General features: G+C 38.1%; 2 protein-coding genes across 3 annotated transcripts; one reads left to right on the forward strand and one right to left on the reverse strand.

Moving 5' to 3' along the window:
• Positions 1-680: 680 nt before the first annotated feature.
• On the forward strand, positions 681-18,684 carry LOC143849196 (BAG family molecular chaperone regulator 4-like). 2 transcript variants are annotated; one of them, XM_077358258.1, is made up of 6 exons: positions 681-805; positions 975-1,014; positions 1,170-1,379; positions 2,006-2,262; positions 2,357-2,509; positions 15,350-18,684. In XM_077358258.1, exons 1-6 carry the CDS (start codon positions 803-805, stop codon positions 15,545-15,547), a joined length of 861 nt encoding a protein of 286 aa, XP_077214373.1. In that variant the 5' UTR covers positions 681-802; the 3' UTR covers positions 15,548-18,684. The 2 variants fall into 2 exon arrangements, with proteins under 2 accessions (XP_077214373.1, XP_077214374.1); XM_077358259.1 differs by having other exon boundaries at positions 686-805; positions 2,363-2,509.
• LOC143849195 (ammonium transporter 3 member 1-like) lies at positions 15,187-17,684 on the reverse strand. Its single transcript, XM_077358257.1, has 3 exons — positions 16,909-17,684; positions 16,460-16,745; positions 15,187-16,364 (listed from the first exon to the last, which is right to left on the reverse strand). The coding sequence occupies exons 1-3, from the start codon at positions 17,566-17,568 to the stop codon at positions 15,856-15,858; spliced, it is 1,455 nt and encodes a 484-aa protein (XP_077214372.1). The 5' UTR covers positions 17,569-17,684; the 3' UTR covers positions 15,187-15,855.
• Positions 18,685-19,154: the final 470 nt, after the last annotated feature.

Below are 19,154 nucleotides of genomic sequence, written 5' to 3' on the forward strand. Positions count from 1 at the left end.
CGATCCCCATAAATACCAAAAACATTGTGAAAATGAGCAAATTATCAGAAATTTCCACGTCCGTCTTTATTTTATGAACGGGATTCCATTTTACAAGTGTTTTCCAAATTTCAATAAATTATTACTTGTTAAACACTAAAAAAAAACATTGCAATCAATCATTTTAATACAAATAAAATCATTATTTAAAATTTTAAGGGGGGTGATTAGGGATCATGTGGTTAGAGGAATGATTATGGATAAATATTGTAGGGTTTGGTTAATCATACCAAGACCATGTGGGTCGGCTCGCGATGTTCTACAAGATCAATGATATTGATTTCACACACATGGCCCTTGAGATTACCTTATACCATTGATCGTAAAAGTGTCTTCATAAGTACATTTTTATTTGTGACATGTCATGCTTATGCTTGTGGAACCTCACTATTCTAACATGGATGGCCCATGATTAAAAACTCTTTGTAACAAGTAGTCCTAGCCTTTCAATCAGTGATCAAATGTCGGTATCCAATGCCCTATTGATTGGACTTGGGGCGCCTCACCCATTAATGAGATTTACAAGGTCATGGACCATCCATGTTTTTGCCCCATTAAATAGTGTGAGCCCAAAGGCCAAACATGTGCTAGGTGTACTTTAAAATGTCCCCAATCCAATTGGACTTGGGACCATATTATCTTCACACCTTGCAATTTCAAAAGCTACTTTTGAGCAATAGAACAACTACATCCCCTAAATTGCAGTCTAAAAACCTCCATTTGATCCATGTGTTCCACACTTCCACCAATGCTCCACTAGGAAATGGTAAGAAACACATTTTTGAGGATTGCCCAATTACCATTGACCTCTCTAATCTGTAATTGGGTAGCTTTCAAACATAAATTTATTTGATTCTTTGGAAAACTTGACTCAGTTAAGAAAATTTGCTCTGACCTCTTATATAATCACCTGACCAGTAATTTATATGTTCCAGAAGAAAAAGTTCTCTTGGATTTCACACCAAGCAAAAGCAGGTTCTTTTCTGTTGGGTTTCTAGGCCTACATTCTCATACTTTTTTTAAATCTCATCAGCCCTTTATAGCTTGCTTATTCAATACTGCTTAATTTGAAGGGAAATCTCACCTCTCCCACCCAACCCACCTTTTTTTATTCAACTATTTTGTTTCAGTTTTTGTTGGTTTGGTGACAATGAAAGGATCAAATAGAAAGGGATTGTTAGAAAATGGAAAGGAGGAGATAGATTGGGAACTGAGGCCTGGTGGGATGCTTGTCCAGAAAAGGGATGATGCTGTTGGGGCTTTGGGACCCATGATTAAAATCAAGGTCTCTCATGGGTCTTACCAGCGTGAGATTAGTGTTCCTGCTCAAGCTACTTTTGGTAAATTCTCTTTTATTTTTATTGGGTTTGTTTGTGTCAGTGTGTTTTTCTCCATTGATTGATATAAGGTTTGCCCATTCTCAAGCTGCTTTTGTAGTACTGATTTATTATATTTAGGCTTGATTTTATCTGTTATATTTGTTAGTCTGTTGATTGGAATGTGGGTTTCGAATTGCCCATATTCTCAAGCTGCTTTTATAGTACTGATTTATGATATTTAGGTTTGCTTTTATCTTTTATCTTTGTTGGTCTGTTGATTGGAATGTGGGTTTACCTTTTTGGGCTCTCTGTGTCTTTCTTTTTGGTAGCTTCTGGTTCATTGTTTGGGATTTCCTACATATCTAAATTTATTAATTTTATTCTCTTTGTTCATTTAGGTTAAAGTTATTAATTTTGTTGTCTATGTGCATTTAGGCTTATTAATTGACAATTTTGATGCTTCTTTTGTTTTACATATCTAAATTTATTAATTTTATTGTCTTTGTTCGTTTAGTTTAAATTTATTATTTTGTTGTCTTTGTGCATTTAGGCTTGCTTGTTAATTGACAATAACTATTCATTTTGATGCTGCTTTTGTTAATTTTTAATTGCTATTCTGTTTTTTATATTGTTTTCTTTTAATGAAGGTGATTTGAAGAAGGTTCTTGCCCAAGAGACTGGTTTGGAACCTCAGGAACAGAGACTATTGTTCAGAGGAAAAGAGAAAGATGATGAGGAGTATCTCCACATGGTGGGTGTAAAGGACATGTCAAAAGTAATCCTCTTAGAGGACCCTGCCAGCAAGGAGAGAAAGCTTGAGGAGATGAGCAAAGATCAAGGGATCTCTATGGCATGTGATGCTGTTGCCCGCGTCAGAGCAGAGGTTGATAAGCTCTCGGAGAAGGTGATTCTTTCATAAACCCGACATCGAGAAATTACCCATTTGGCGCTTCTTAATAGATACTCATGTTGGTTTCTGAAAATCCTGTGAATTGAAGTTTCAGGTTTCAGCATTAGAGATGGCCGTTCAGGGCGGTACAAAGGTTGATGTGAAGGAGTTTGTCGTGTTAACTGAATTACTCATGATGCAATTGCTGAAGTTAGACAGTCTAGAGGCTGAAGGAGAAGCGAAGGTGCAGAGGCGGAGTGAGGTACTTGATCTTCTGTAATTGTGTTTCTTTCAATGGGTTTATTGAGATGTTTTAAGATTTGGTATATGCTTATGATAACATAATGTTGCCTGTAAATCTATCTATTGCAGTTTCTTTTAGTAACTAATTGGTCTCAGCCTATTGAGTGATATGTTTCTTTTGTTTGATTTGTAATTTTGCATACAACATGGTTTTGCTCGAAGTAGAATGTTTGAAGTCACATTGGCAAGTGGTTAGTAGGGCTCTAACAATAAGAATTGTGCACGGAAATACTAATTGCATGCCTTTGATAAGCTGGCCGACCAAGATGATTGTTTTTTATGTGCTAAAAGCTACATGACTACATTTTATCTCTGAGACACTAATGAATATGCTATTTCTGCTCCTCTATTGAGAAATAACAAGTCAAACAGCCTAAAACAATGCAATCCACTCTTTCATTATGTTAATTTGGTATATCTGTTTATTACCACTCCTAGCTTCTCTTTCTAATGTAAGACACATTTAAGAATCCTTTGGTATGTATCAGATCTCCTGTAGAATCATTTCAGCTGCTATTAAATATTGTTATAGCCTTTTTTGAATGGCAATATTGTTATAGCTTATAAGTAATCATTTTATGCTCGAAAGCTAGATTATAAACAACAAAATAGAAGGGGGTTTGTTCAGTTTCATAACATGTTCAATAGATTACTTGTTTTTTGTAATCAAGAAAAGTTTCGAGGAATAATCTGAATGTGTTTTTGCTGTTACCCTTTTTGGGTTAAGTTACTTTTAAACTTTTGGAACAACTGGAGTAAACCAGAAAAGAGCTTTTGTAATTTTTGGTTCAAGGTTCTGTTCCAGTTCTCACTAGTACGAGTCATTCCACCCTTCCTGCCGAAATGAATTGGAGTGGACAACTATTGTTTGTCCATGAAAATGAATATCGATCTTTTGTTAGTGCCTAGTCAACATATCAAAAATTTGCACGGCAGGAGAAATGTAGGGAGTTCATACTTCTCTTGAATAAAGTGGCATCAATCTCAACGTGCTTCGGACGTTCGTAATGACTGGATTGGATTTGATACCGATCATGCTGATATTATTTTTCATAGAGAGAAGTGGGAGAAGAAAGGTGGATGTCCAAGTTTACTTGGTGGTCCTTGAATCCCTATGATATTGCTAAATTTTGCTTTCTGTATCCGACTTCTGAACTAGATTTGGCAATGATGTCATGTTTCTTGCTCTCCAAGAAATATGTATGTCTGTGTGAGACATATTTTTGCATAAAATCTGAGTAGATAATCCAACAATGAGGAGTAACTGTCTCTTTTATTTGACATGACCTGTTGGGTTGTGAGTGTTATATAGATTGGGTAAAGGGATTGACGATTATTTCTTTGTAACCTCTTGTGCTTGTTGCTCATAAGGTGAATTTGTGTTGCTCATATTGTGGGCCCTCTTTGGGCTTTCCCACCCATGAAGTTAATAGAATATATTCGTGGGATGGGTCCCCCCTCTCCCTCCACCCCCCCATCTCCTCCCCTCTCCACAACACGCGCGCGCACACACACACACAGAAAAAAGAAAAAAAGAAAAAGCGAACACTTTCTCCTCTCCTTCCTCTCTTCTCCCTTCTTCCTCCTATCTTGATCCTACTTCTCTACTTCGCGTGAAACTCTTAACCAGTTTATAATCTCTCTATGGACGGATTGTAACATGGTATCAGAGTACGAATTTTTCTCCCCTTTTGGACAGCTATGGTAACAATGGACAACAAATAGGATCTGCCTTCAACAGTCAAAGGTGTATTCTAGACTATTTATTATTGGTTCTCTATTATATAATTCTTGTGATATCTTCAATTAATAACTGTGAAAAGGGTATCACGTAGAATGGTTGAGGTTAAACAATCAAGAATCACATCCATGTCGATTAGTCATAATAACCATCATTGATTGGTGATTACTACTGTTCAATAAAAAACACCCATCCATGATTGGTGATTACTATTGTTAGGTTTGACAGAATAAACTACCTGGAATGTTCCCAATTGGCTAGGATGTTTATTGACACTCGAAGAAAACTATGTTACATAAATTGGAAGCCTAATTTTCTCAAAAAAATAAACAAATGGGAAGCCTAAACAACCCAAAGAAGTTGATCCATCCCATGATGATTGGGAAAGTGGCAGTCTTACTATGATGGCTTGGCTCTTGAATTTGATGGAGCCAAGCATCATTAGAAGTGTCCTGTTTATGAAAACAACAAAGCAGAAATGGGACACAATAGCCCGAACATACTTTCAGTGGGAGGATCTAGCCTGAATCTGTCAACTGCATAGGGAGATTGCCAATTTGCAATAAGAAAACATGTCTTTTGAAGATTATTTTGAAGTTCTTTCTTTTATGGGTAAGCTAGGGTTTGGCGGGGAGCTGATACATGAAGTATGGTGTATGTGATGTAGTTACAAGTAATTATTGTAGGATTATGCTTTTTAGATCTATGGGTGTTAGTTATTTATTATGTGTCATGTAGGTGGGTAATGGGCTATGAAAGTGGGCAAATGGGTTAGTGATGTGGCACACTTTTGTGCTTGTATTTAAGTCATTTATTTTAATGAAATGAGAGGAGAATAGAAAATTACAGCAAACAAGGGAAACTTTGTTTAGGAGAATCATGGTTCCTCTCGATTTGAACCACTTGGAGGTCCGGTTGCCTCAAATCAGCCATTCCCTCATCTCTTTATATCTTTTTTCTTTGTTTAATTATGTTACGACTAATTAGGCATGTAACAAGTGGTATCACAGCGGTAGATCCTACGCCATGGCTGCGCCTTCAGAGATTTTGGAATCCCTACACGATGATTTCTTGCAAATCAAAGTGCTTTTTTTAAAAAATGATGGAAGAACACTGGTGATTTGCATAATGCTTGGAAAAAATAGCAAAGAGATCAAAGAAATGTGTAAAGACAGAAAAGTTAAATCTTGAAAGTGTTGATGTTCATATGAAGAAAAATGCAAGTATTGATGGCGAAAAAGACAGTTTTGTTGAAGACACCACCAAGGATCATCTTGATCATTTTGAAGTGGCTTCACGAAAAATCGTATTCCCTTTCAACATTGATCACATTGGAATTTGTAGGTGGGAGTTCGAATAATCACGGCCATTACAATTTGGGACCCCGGCGGATTAAAGTATTTTATTCAATAATTATACCTTGAGGACAAGGTCGTTTGTAAGGGGGAAGGAATGCAAGTATGGTGTATGAGATGTAGTTACAAGTAATTATTGTAGGATTATGCTTTTTAGATCTGTGGGTGTTAGTTATTTATTATGTGCCATGTAAGTGGGTAATGGGCTATGGAAGTGGGCAAATGGGTTAGTGATGTGGCACACTTTTGTGCTTGTATTTAAGTTCTTTATTTTAATGAAATGAGGGGAGAATAGAAAATTACAGCAAACAAGGGAAACTTTGTTCAGGAGAGTCATGGTTCCTCTCGATTTGAACCACTAGGAGGTCCGGTTGCCTCGAATCAACCATTCCCTCATCTCTTTCTATCTTTTTTCTTTGTTTAATTCTGTTACGGCCAATTAGGCAATTAACAGGACCCCTACTGGTTTATTAGATAAAGAGAAAGATGATACAATTATGGGCACAATACACCATCCCTAACTAAGATCATATGAGAAGGGGAGATCCAAAACTCGGGATAGATGAACACTAAACCTAAGAGTTCGATTGCTTAATGCACGTGAGTTACATAATCAGCTAGTTTGATGGGAGTATGTTCTTCACTGTCCTCTTGCTCAACAATGATCAGATTGACTAGAAGACGCTCATCCACCCATGATACTTTCTTCTTCCGAGCTTCTTTGGAACCTTTTGTGGTATCCTTTGTTGATATATTTTTCAGAATTTTCATCCCCACTCTCTTTCGAGTACTCTGTTTCTTCGGAGTCGTTGTGTCCGTCAACAATTTGTCTTCTAAGGCATCTTGGCTAGCCGGGTCTTGGTCCCTGCCGGCTGGTCTGAATCGTAATCCCCATCAGAGGTTGGATAATTGCTTGAACTTTCTTCAGTTTCAGTGCCCTTTCAATTGTCCTTGTCTTGCTCTTCATGGGATGAGTAGGTGTTTTTACGTGTCAGTTTTGCGGAATTGGGGGCCTTGATTTGCAACTGGTCTACTTTCTTGTCATCCCAGTAGTCTTTTTTATCCTCCGCTTTGATGTTACCATCCAATTTGCTCTCGAAGGATGGTTCCTCAAGCTAGGTTATCTTCTGCTTCACAGGTTGCCATTCCTGTCTTTCCTTTTTTTTCTGTGTCCTCTGTGTCGTTCTCCTTGAGGCATGCTTCTATTTTGTTACTGAAGTCTTTACATTTTGGGCAAGGAATAGGTTTCCAGTCATATTCTACCTTTTGCTTGATAGTTGAAATGTTGATGAAGTCCGGGAGGGATGAGCTTGCATCTACTTCAACACATAACCTGGCGTAGTTCAATCGTGAAGCATCTGCAGTCTGAGTATCCATGTACAGAGGTTTGTCCGGGGCACTGGCTATCTTGCTCAAACCATTTGGTGTCCAGAATTTCAGGTGTAAACCTCGCAACCGAATCCACAGTGGAACAGGGGTTAGATTGAGTTTTTCAAGAGAGATTTCTGGCGTCCACCTTCGTAGGATCAGGTCTTCCCCCACAGTTGTGATTGCAGCTCTCCAGAACTTGTGAACAGTCTTCAGAGTTGCTGAATTCAAAGACGAAAAAACCAATGTTCTAGGGTGTAGAGTTGGAGCTCCCCTTTTAACTTCCATTTCCTCATCAAATGATCTTTAAGAGCTTCGCAGTATGGTATGTTGTCTTCTTCGTCCTGATGGGGTGGGATGAATTCCAGCTGGGGGAGCAGGATTCCTGGATGCAAATAGGGCACTCCATGGCGATGGACTCTTTAGCTCTTCTCCAAACCATTTACCTTTCGAGTTTTGCCTTCTAGAGGGCTTCTCTATTGGTTGGTCTCGTTTGCTTTGAGATGAGTCTGATCGTCCTTGTTGGTTTGTTTGGTAATGTTTGAGGCTGGCACTGTTTCCTAGATTTGCATTTGAATTTGAATAATTCCCCCTCGTTTTCATTGCTTATCTGTATTTCGTCTGCTTTGGAGACTTTCCATTTGTGGTCCGAACCGACTGATGTTGAAGAATCAGCGGATGAGTTGTGGTTAGGGGTGAAATGCCACTCGAACCCAGAGCTAGCTGGTTCTCCCCGAAATGCGTTGAGGCGCAGCAGTTGACTGGACATCTAGGGGTAAAGCGCTATTTCGGTGCGGGCCGCGAGAGCGGTACCAAATCGAGGCAAACTCTGAATATTAGATATGACCCCAAAATAACAGGGGTCAAGGTCGGCTAGTGAGACGATGGGGGATAAGCTTCATCATCGAGAGGGAAACAGCCCGGATCAGCAGCTAAGGCCCCTAAATGACCGCTCAGTGACAAAGGAGGTAGGGGTGCAAAGACAGCCAGGAGGTTTGCCTAGAAGCAGCCACCCTTGAAAGAGTGCGTAATAGCTCACTGATCGAGCGCTCTTGTGCCGAAGATGAATGGGGCTAAGCGATCTGCCGATTGTTTTATATTAGTAAAAATACACGTGCGTTGCACGTGGGACCCAAATATCAATTCAAATAGTGCAACATGAAGTGGCAATCTGGATTAAAAGGAACAACTGCGTAGGATCTATTGATATATAATAGGGAAAACAATATTACTTTATCCAACTATCACTTCAAATAGTGTTAAATGAGGTGGTAATCTAATATTGTACTAAAATTTCAAAATGGCTTAATTGGAGCTTTGTGTTTGTCATGCGTGCAATAAATTTCCCGTCAAAATAATCACAAATTAAGTTCTATAAGGCTCGTTTGGATGGCGAAAGGTTTGTTTTTGGCATGAAATGGCCCACATAATGTGATTATTAAACTTCATAAAAGCAATTCAAGCAGAATGCAAATATAATCCAAAGGAATTCTCAGATCATACATTGCATATTTCAGACGAAGAATATAACAAACAATGCTTTAAGAAATGAAAAAAAAAGAAGATTTTCAATCAATCAAAATAGGAATAAAAGTAGCCAACCATCCATCTATATAATTAGATGGACATTTACTCTGGATGGTCAGCCAAAACCTAAATCCATGAAAGCCAACAAAAAGAGAACAGTATATCCAAAGATACCAGAAAAGAAAAAAAAACCATACGTTGCGGGCATATCCATGAATGCTCACCATCCTTGAATCTTGAAATGATGTCCCTCGAATAGTGATCTGACATATGATTGTTGAAAAAACTCTTCTTGGGGAATAGTGATCTGACATATGATTGTTGAAAAAACTCTTCTTGTAGAGATTTGAAACATGAAAAATCATATAAAAGAAATCCGAAGAAGGATAAAGCTCAAAAAAAATCATAAGAACATCAGCAAGATATTTGGAGGAATTACATATAGAAAACCCAAAGTGCCATTAAGCATGGTCAAAATATAACTTTTAGACTAAACTAGTTGCAGACCCGTGCGATGCACGGGGCAGCCCAAAAGGGAAATATTTATAGCTTTTTTTTTTTTTAACAAAAAGAAAAGAGAATAAAGAAGAATAATAATGAAACAAATTATGATTTTTTTTTTCAAAACCTCAACTAAAAATATGAAAAGTTTCTTACATATTTGACATCTACCACAAAGAAATAAAAAAAGAAGTAATGAAGGAAAGAGCAGCTAATATTAAATGGGCGAGAGAAGAACATGGAAAACCCATTTGATAGAAAAAGAAAAAGGAAAAAGCAACAAAACTAAGGAAGAAAACTGTGAGTATTGAGTACTTGATCAAGAATTTCATTTTCTCAAATATGGTAAATAGAAAATATGAAAAGTCTCTTACATATTTGACATCTACCACAAAGAAATAAAAAAAGAAGTAATGAAGGAAAGAGCAGCTAATATTAAATGGGCGAGAGAAGAACATGGAAAACCCATTTGATAGAAAAAGAAAAAGGAAAAAGCAACAAAACTAAGGAAGAAAACTGTGAGTATTGAGTACTTGATCAAGAATTTCATTTTCTCAAATATGGTAAATAGAAAATTGACATGTTCTATTAATGTCAATCTCCAGTAATTTTTGGATAGTTGGAAAGAAGATTTTTATGGCATCTGAAGTCATGGGTTGTTTTTATTCTGGAGAAATATTCCATAGCTTAAATGATCTTCTAGAACTTTCAAAAGGTATTGAAAAGAGAGTAAAAATGAGGGAAGAGCAGTTGGCCTAAAAGGAGATGAAAATGGCTGCTAGCAAACTGAGTGAAGCATAGCATCGAATAGAAATAACCTATCATTAACCACTTGAACTAACAACCTGTGAGTGACCAACTGGGTCCCCAACATCGAAATAGAAACAAACTATGTGAAGCACTTAACAGCCAAATGGTTGATTGTAAAATAACATAAGCACGAATTCATAAACAAATCAAGAATCTTGGAGATTCAATCTCTATATAAGAAACAAAAACATAAAACGTTAGGGACCCATGAAACTAAGAAGAACACCATTGAACTACATTAGCATGAATTGATGAACTAATCAATTTTCTCAAGGAGAGAAGGTGCAGGACAGCTAAATAAGAGAGAGAGAGAGAGAGAGAGAGAGAGAGAGAGAGAGAGAGAGAGAGAGAACATGCCCGTGTTTGAAGTTATATCTATCACTTGCAAAAAACAATACCATATTAGAAGAAAAAAAAACTAAAATGGGAAGCAGAATAAAACTCACGAATTTTTTATATCGAAAGCAAATATCCAAATAGCTGCATGAAAAAGCTTAGATCTAAAATGACCATCTTCAACCAAAATTATTCACCAAATTTAATATCCATAGAAGCTCGTCAAAGGTTTGCACTACATGCCTAGATTCAAAGAATTTAATAGGATGCCGATTCCTATTCCTGAAAATTGTACTAATATAGCAAAAGACCATGTGATTGTTGGTTTGATGGCGTAAAAAATTCGAAGGAACCATCAGCATCTTAAAGAGAACATAATAAACACTCGCCTTGAAATGTTTGCATAAACACTCACCTTGAAATGTCTGCAAGGATGTCTCTTTTGCCATTTTGATGGAGGAGAAGAAGGAGACGTAGGATTTGAGGAGAAATGTCTGAAATGTTTTTTACGGAAACATACATTGGTAAGATAAGAATATGCCAGATTTAATTTGCTATTATTGATATTGATCGGTGTAATATTGGACTTGGATGCAACCAACTGTTTTAGAAAGGTAGGGAATACCAAATGCAATTTGTTTCGTATGGAAGGTTGCCAAGGTGGAATTAGAAAGGTTTATTGGAATAAGAAATGAATTTATTGCTGATTTTAAGGGATTTATGGTAGTTGGAATTGGAAGGGTTACAAAGAGATACGTTTGAGAGAGAGGGTTTCGGATGTTTGGAAAGTGGAAGTCATTGCCTTGTATGCGAAAATAAATATACTTTTGCTCAGAGCCTTGATTTTAGGCGTTTATATCAATCCTTGATTTTATGCATTATTTTAAATCGTGGTTGTTTCTTTGGGTATCATTTATATTAAACTAATGGGCACTTATTTGGAAAGAAAAGTTATGACTTTTTGAGTAACGTAATTGATTGGGTATAGAAGAAGCTGATTTTAAGGGATTTTAAGAGATGAGGGGGAAGATGAAAGAAAAGGGAAGAGAGAGAAAGAGAGGGTCGCTGATTTTGGGAGGATTTGTGGGGTCTGTATGTGATTTAATTACTAATTTAAGGAGGTAAATCGGGAAAGGTGAAGAGAGAAAACGGATAGTAGCATGCAATATTTAACACCTCAAAAAAAGGCGTTTAAATTCCTCACAAAGCAACAAATTGCGATTTTTGAAACCATTGTTAATTGCGATTTTGGAGAGGGGCTGACACGTGGCACCACATGGCTTAGAGGATTCCACTTTACTTATATATATAGGATAAGCAATAGTTTCAAAGAGAAAATGAAAGTTGATTTAAAAAAAGGGGAAAAAGCTATAATACATGAAAAATAGAGCAAGGTGGTGGTGAAAGTAAATAGGCTAAATATATCAGTAATTGCTCTAAAAAGCTCTAAACATTTGTCAATCAAACATAATATTGCATTAAAAAATAATAATTGCATTAATCCTTGAAAGATATCCTCTTAAGAAAGTAATATGGAATACACCCCATAGCCTATATGCTCCATAGCCTAAAGGTAAAAGAAAAATTATTAATACATGAACATTGATAAAGAAGCGGTAAAACAACGAAGTTTTTGTAATAGCACTACTCACTGTATTTTGATGATCGCACTCCTCACTTTATTAAAATGTACGGTATGGCCCGTATCATAGGATGATCCAAACCGTCCATTAGATGGGCCACTGCCTACATAGGTGGTGCCCCAAAAATAATTTTCATAGGTTGATCCGAACCCTCCGATCTATAGAGGGTTATAGGTTGATCCAAACCGTCCATGTGATGGAACACAACATCAATCGGTTGTGCCCAAAAAATCATTTCTATAGGTTGTATTTTGTAATAGCACTACTCACCGTATTTTGATGATCACACTCCTCACTTTATTAAAATGTACGGTATGGCCCGTACGATAGGATGATCCAAACCGTCCATTAGATGCGCCACTGCCTACATAGGTGGTGCCCCAAAAATAATTTTCATAGGTTGATCTGAACCCTCCGATCTATAGAGGGTTATAGGTTGATCCAAACTGTCCATGTGATGGAACACAACATCAATCGGTTGTGCCCATAAAATCATTTCCATAGGTTGATCCTAGCCCTCTAATTGATAGAGGTTTCCATAATTGTTGTTCCGCTTAAGGTGCCCGGAATCCGTCAATATTTTGCAAGTGTCCTGCATGAGTAATATCAAGTAGTTATTTTGTCATTGTCATATGTCTTTACCGGTACTTTTTTTCAGTAATTGCCATAGACAGGTACCCGTGTCGGTACTTTTCGTAAGTAGATTACGATTTTACCCTAAAGAAAGTAGGTAATATCATAACGTCTTATGTAAGAGAATAAGCATAATACACTTGGGATATAGATGGAATTTTTGCCAAAGGGTGGAAGAAAATAACCCAAGATTTTGCCTTTATATATGTAGATGTAGATTACGATTTTACCCTAAAGAAAGTAGGTAATATCATAACGTCTTATTGAAGAGAATAGGCATAATACAACTGGGATATAGACGGAATTTTTGGCAAAGGGTGGAACACATTAACCCATCATTTTGCCTTTATATATAGTAGTTAGATTACATTTTTCCTTATTCTTTTCTACTTATATGATTTTTAAATGCTACTGATATCCACATGAACATGTTTTGATGATGGGATGACTCACTTTGTTTTACACTTCTCTAATTAGCTGCTGAGAGCTTTTTGGGAATTGTAATAACCTTTGACAGCTGGTTAATAAATGTAAAACAAAGTGAGTTCATCCCAATATCAAACCATGGCCGTGCGTGTATCAGTCCTTTTTTATTTTTATTTTTAAAAAACAAAACCCATGAGGCCTATGCCACACCTCTTGGGATGGACTGGATGCCTCTCCTCTTCGCAGCATAAAATTGGATGATATCATCCGTACATGTGGCAAGAGTGCTCCTCTCCTTTATTCCTCAAATCCATGCTGATTGTGATGTGAAAGTTCTGGTTCCTCTCCACTGTTTCCCAGCGTTGAAGCTACTTCTACTAGCCGGTAGCTACTTCATCTTCCTTACTCAAAACTAAGAACTATTGTCATGTGCCAACATGCTTGATTTTAGACCCACAGGCACGCCCTTAGCAACACCAAGCATTGTAGTGCTGAATGGTCCTCTTCTTTCCACCCTTGCCTATCAAATTCACTGTAGGCCATCTACAATATTTGGGTCTCACAATATCAGATAGTTCCTTCTCCGTCAACCTCATTTCCCAAGTATGCAACTCCTTCAATTTCCCATATTTCAATTTCTAAAGACATCCTTAGTTTTTTCAAAGGTTCTTTTATTCCTAACCATGTGATGTCAGTTGGACTGGCTTCCCTAGTGATTATCGTTCTGCCAGCAGATTTTATTTTATTTTCTCAACCCCATTCTCCTTTCATGGTACGCCAAGAGACGACCAATTGTTGCATGTTCTAGTGTTGAATCTTAAGAACAATTCATGGAATCGTCAGTGCTGAATTAATGTCGCTCTACATTCTTTTCTAGCCTATTTGAGCTTGCCTCGTGTTCCTAACCCAGTCATTCTGTTTTGTAATAATATTCTTCTACCTATGCCAACCCTGTTTTTCATCCCAGAACTAAACATAAATGAAATTGACTGATTTTATTTTAGAGATCACATATGGAGAGGTCGAGATTATTTGTGTCTCCTCTATTCCACTGCTGATATATTGACTGATGCTCTAGGCAAGTGTTGGCATTTCATCTTATGCAACAGGTTACCACCTGATTTGATAAGTATGAAGGCATCATTGCCATTTTTTATGTTGTTTGTCATTATTTTTCTGTCCACATCAACATTGTAACATATTTGATGTATTGGGAGGTAGTGTTTTCTCTTATTTCTTCCATTATTATTTCCTTGTCTCTTTGTCTTATACTTGTTTGTCAATTGAGGGAAGAACTGTAGTTCAAATACATTCTTCTCTAATGAAGAGATTTTCAAGCAATTCTTTTGAAACTAGTGCCTTTGAAATTGATGCAACTAAACTACTAGGAATCCACAAAAAGTAGAAAACTTACTAGAATTTTCAATTGCACAAAAATCCAATATATCATCACAAATGTTGATAGAAAGAGATAAGAGGACAGTACATTTAACGAGGTCAAAGAAGGGTAAGACCTAGGATCCAATAGGAAAATATCATAGCTATTCACTGACCCCCAGAAAAATACATCCATTATATATAGGAGCAAAAAACACCTAGTTTAGTTTAGTTTAGCCATTGATATAGGATCAATTTCAGCCCATAGATCAGCGTAAATAGTACTCAATTTCTATTTTAGAACCCCCCCCCCCCCCCCCCCACACACACACACACAAAATAAATAAATACATAAACAAATAAAAAAAAAGAAAAAAAGGAAGCGATTACATATTGCTGTACAATAAACCAAAATAACAAATTCTAAAACTATTTAACTTCTAAATTAGACTCCATATGTGATAAAAACACTATTGGCATCTTTTGCATAGGACCCACAAAAAATTTAATTAAACTTTACCTGAAAATTAAATAAAAATCATGGAAATTACTATAAATCATTATGGTTCAGCCTGCCAATGTCTGTGACAAACAGAGCTCTATATGGCGAACTATTAACGCATTCTGTTCCAGTCACATTCAAGCCTCTTTTGGAACTGGGTTGATCCTCTTCTTTTCTCAAATCATCTTTCTGAAAATGAATTTGTTCCTGAATTGTGCTTGCATCTGAAATTTTGAACAAAACATACTAAGAACAGTTTATTAGCTCTTAAATTCTATGTGCTTATGCGTGTTTCTTTGATTTGCATGTTATAGTTTAATTTCTGTAAACAAGTGTAATAAGAATCTCTCTCATATTTTCCACATCAGATGCTTTTGGTTTGCATTGTGAGAGAAAATTCAGGAATGGCAAGTGATAGGATGGGAAGTTCTCTAATAAAAACTAGAATTTACTGTTCCCACTGAAAGTACAATATACAGGCAAAAGGAACCGCAGATAAAATTTCTTCCAAATAACTATTAATTCAGATAATCAACATAAAGCTGTGGCCTTTTTCTTCATAGCTTACAATTCCCTACAGGTTCGGCGTGTGCAAAACTATGTGGAGACACTTGACATCCTAAAGGCGAGAAACTCCAACCCATTCAGCAGTAGCAGTAATGCAGTATCTGTTACAACCCAATGGGAAGCATTCGAGTCCGGAATCGGAAGCCTCACTGCTCCACCTCCAATACAATCATCCACAAAAGTAACCAAGGACTGGGAACAATTCGACTAGCCCAACATTCCCCACTATCACAGTTTCTCTACAGGAATGTATCTAGCATATTATGAACAAAATAATTAATACATTTGCTTCTTGATTGCTCAAGTTCTACTTTACTAGAAGCCTCCATGTCTATAGAGAAGGCCTCTGTTGAATCACCACAAGTGACTATTGTACATATGAATTACCTATCTGTGCAATGACTTTAGTTCCCAAATTCATACTGGAAAACTTTAAAACCTTCGTATGTTTATAGACGCACAAGGACCTCACACTGTCTCATCCAAATCTAAAATCTTTTGTGTCGAGCTATTCCGGCCTCATGGAAGCAATCTTCGAGGAGTTAACTCGGCACCATTTCGGGTTGCACCGTATTGTGTGGGGTCATCCTTCTCTCCTTGCCCGGTCAGAGCATATGCCTCTTCTCCGTGAGCCGCATCGTCCCCAATCACAAGCTGTTCCTCAGGCATTCTCAGGGGTATGACCACTCTGATGACTAGCAAGATGATGGATGTAGCGACAACATTCCATCCAATTATGAAACACGCACCAACCAATTGCTTAAGGAACTGGACCCCACCCACGCCACCGTAAAAGGCCCCTTTGGAGTTGGTTACTGGTAAGAACATGTTGCAGAGGGTCGGATGAGCAAAGAGTCCCGTGAGAGCCGCACCCAAAGTGCCCGCAACAGCATGCGTATGAAGGATTCCTAGGGTGTCGTCTACCTTCTGCAACAACCGGGACTTCTTATTCAGAGACATCATGGTGTACCAAGGTATGCTTCCAGAAAGAATACCCATTATCAGCGCCGCCCATCCCTGAACTAAACCTGTAAACAAGGATTGTAGACAATCAAGTCCTTGAGAACTTCTCAAGAATCAAAGAGATAAGACCTTGGTACCCTTCTGGTTTGCTTTAGTTTACCTGCGGCCGGAGTGATGCAGACGAGTCCGGTTATCATTCCATTGATAGCTCCTATCACAGAGGGCTTGCCAAAGACAATGACATCCCAACAAGTCCATACCAGAAGACTGGTAGCTGCACAGATATGGGTGTTGAGAACTGCAACTGAAGAATCCACATTCGCCGCAAAAGGGTCTCCGCCATTGAATCCGCTCCAACCCATCCATAGGATTCCCGCTCCAGCCAACGCGAGTAACAGATTATTAGGGGGGAATTCATCCCTATCCTTTTTCAGTCTCGGTCCAACCTGCAACAAGGAAAGCACAATAATTCATGTCTAACCTGTGGGTTCTCTCACTCAGATATGAATACAGGCACCAAAAAATGACTATGGTTACTTGTATAATTTGATAACAGAGTGCCTATGAATCTAGTGAAGTGAATGTTCAAATGGGAGAATGATTCTATACCCAATAAGCTGCTGTAAATCCGGCGGTCCCAGAAGCGAGGTGGACGACATAACCGCCTGAATAATCCATGATTCCCCAGTGGTAGAGAAACCCGCCTCCCCATACACTATATGCCCCTACACTGTAAGAAAAAGTAACCCACAGAGGTACGAACACCATCCAAGCCTTAATACTCATGCGACCCAGAAGGGCTCCGGCGAGTAGCACAACAGTGACACCCGCAAAGACATACTGAAAGAACACCATGGAAGCCATGGGATACCAAGGTCCAGTGGCATTCGTCTCAATAGCACCATTCTTAAAGTGATGAAGCGTGGAGGGTAGGAGCGCTTGTCTGATCAGAAAATCTTGTGAGGCTGCGAGGCCAGCTTTTCCCCAAAAGGGGAGGAGACGATGGCCGAAGGACATCTTGTAAGCCCAGAGGATCCAACAAGGCATGACCGCGGCGAAGCCATAGAGGGCCATGAAAGCTGAATTGAGAGCCCATTTCTTTTTAACAAGGCCCGCGTAGAGGATTACGAGGCCGGGCATTCCTTGCATCCCCACGAGCGTGGCCGAGACCATTTGCCATGCGTTGTCTCCTTTGTTTAGCCATTCGGGTACGTTGGCGGAGGTGTTGTTGCCTAAGTATGCTACTGGAACTACTGAAGAATTTGCCATTTTGCTGGGTTTTGCTCAAAATCCTCAGAGTTCTCACACAGAATGCAAGGTAAGGCACATCCTATTTTGAATATTTTGATTCTCTACTATGATTTTAGTTAGTTATATAAAGAACAAGGTTCTGAGATTCTCTTGCTATAAACTGGAGTCAAAGTCAATGATATTTTTGTGGAAGACAAAAGCCCATTAATGGAGGAGACGTTTAGTATCTTGCTTTGTTCATACACTTTCTTAGTGTCCACACACATACAGGTAGCCTTTTGGATGCGTTCAATCTCGTTATGGGGGTGTCATTATCAACATGGGGCTCAAAATTTGGTGAAAGGCCCATATCAATATACGGCTCAATTTTTCTAACAGGAATCTGTGGAGAAACACCCATATGAAAGCTGAGTCTTATGACCGTTGGTTTGATGTTATAGAAAGACAGAAAGTGGGACCCAGATATTTTGACATTTAGGGGCTGATATTTCTTTCTTCAAATACAATTGATTCTGTCTACCCCACCATGATCTTGACCGTTCATCAAATCAATCCTATGGTAGATACACGATCAAAGGACTTTCCAAATCATGATGATTAATTATTGGTTGGAACACTGCCTCAGAGTTTGAATTTTCATGCCTGTTTTTGAGAGAGCTTGGAATGCTTTTCGTTTTGAAAGGAAGAAAGAGCCGTACAAGACATCAGCATTACGAATTTACGACTAAGGCATCCCTATTGTTTAGTTCTATATTCTATATATTACTGTGATCGAAGATTACACATAAATATCACATGTAATTAAGGTGGTTTGACTTCTATGAAGCCGAAATGATGGATTCGAAAGGCTGGAAAAAGGGGTTGGAAATATCAATTCTGAGCACCAAGTGGGATCTGCCATTTTTGACAGCTCAAATCTTACTCTGAGAAGAAAAAATAACAGTTCTGGGCAAAATGTAGGGTGTCTAGGCAACCCCATTTTGGATGAGGTGTTAATATCATTTATTGGGCGTGGGATTTGTGAGGATTGTACATGTGGTGGTCAACACTCAACAGGGTCGATATTTTTTTGCATTGCACTTGCCATGTTTATGATTGCCCAAGACATTGGAGTAATGAATAAGGTTGTGATTCTATTTTGAATATAAGGTATTATATGGTGTGTGGACGTGTAAAGTATAGTGGGGCCCACCTCATAGGGTGATCCAAGCCGTTCATTTGATGGGCCACAACTTAAAATGATTTTATCCTGTAAATCATCTCCATAGGATGGTCCTAACCCTCTGATCTATAGAGATTTATGTAATGTGTAGTCCCTCTACAGATCGAATGGTTGGGATCATCCTATGGAGATGATTTACGCGATACAGTCTATTTACGTTGTGGGATCAAGTGACTAGGACATTGATCTGGTGGAGTACCAAAGTCTTGTTTATTGATGCTAAACCCCTTTGACCCTAATCCTTTGATCCAAAGGCATTCTTTTGGGGGGATTTCAACAAAGATTAGTCATTGATTACTATAGCTTTTTTAATATATAATTGACGGGTTCTTATTTTATCATAGATACGGTGTCACCTCGTAGAAATGGGGTGTGGAAAAAA

This window comes from Tasmannia lanceolata, unplaced genomic scaffold (assembly GCF_043159265.1).
Source record: "Tasmannia lanceolata isolate RefF3 unplaced genomic scaffold, GAP_Taslan_0.1 ptg000016l, whole genome shotgun sequence".
In the NCBI taxonomy this organism is placed as follows: domain Eukaryota; kingdom Viridiplantae; phylum Streptophyta; class Magnoliopsida; order Canellales; family Winteraceae; genus Tasmannia; species Tasmannia lanceolata.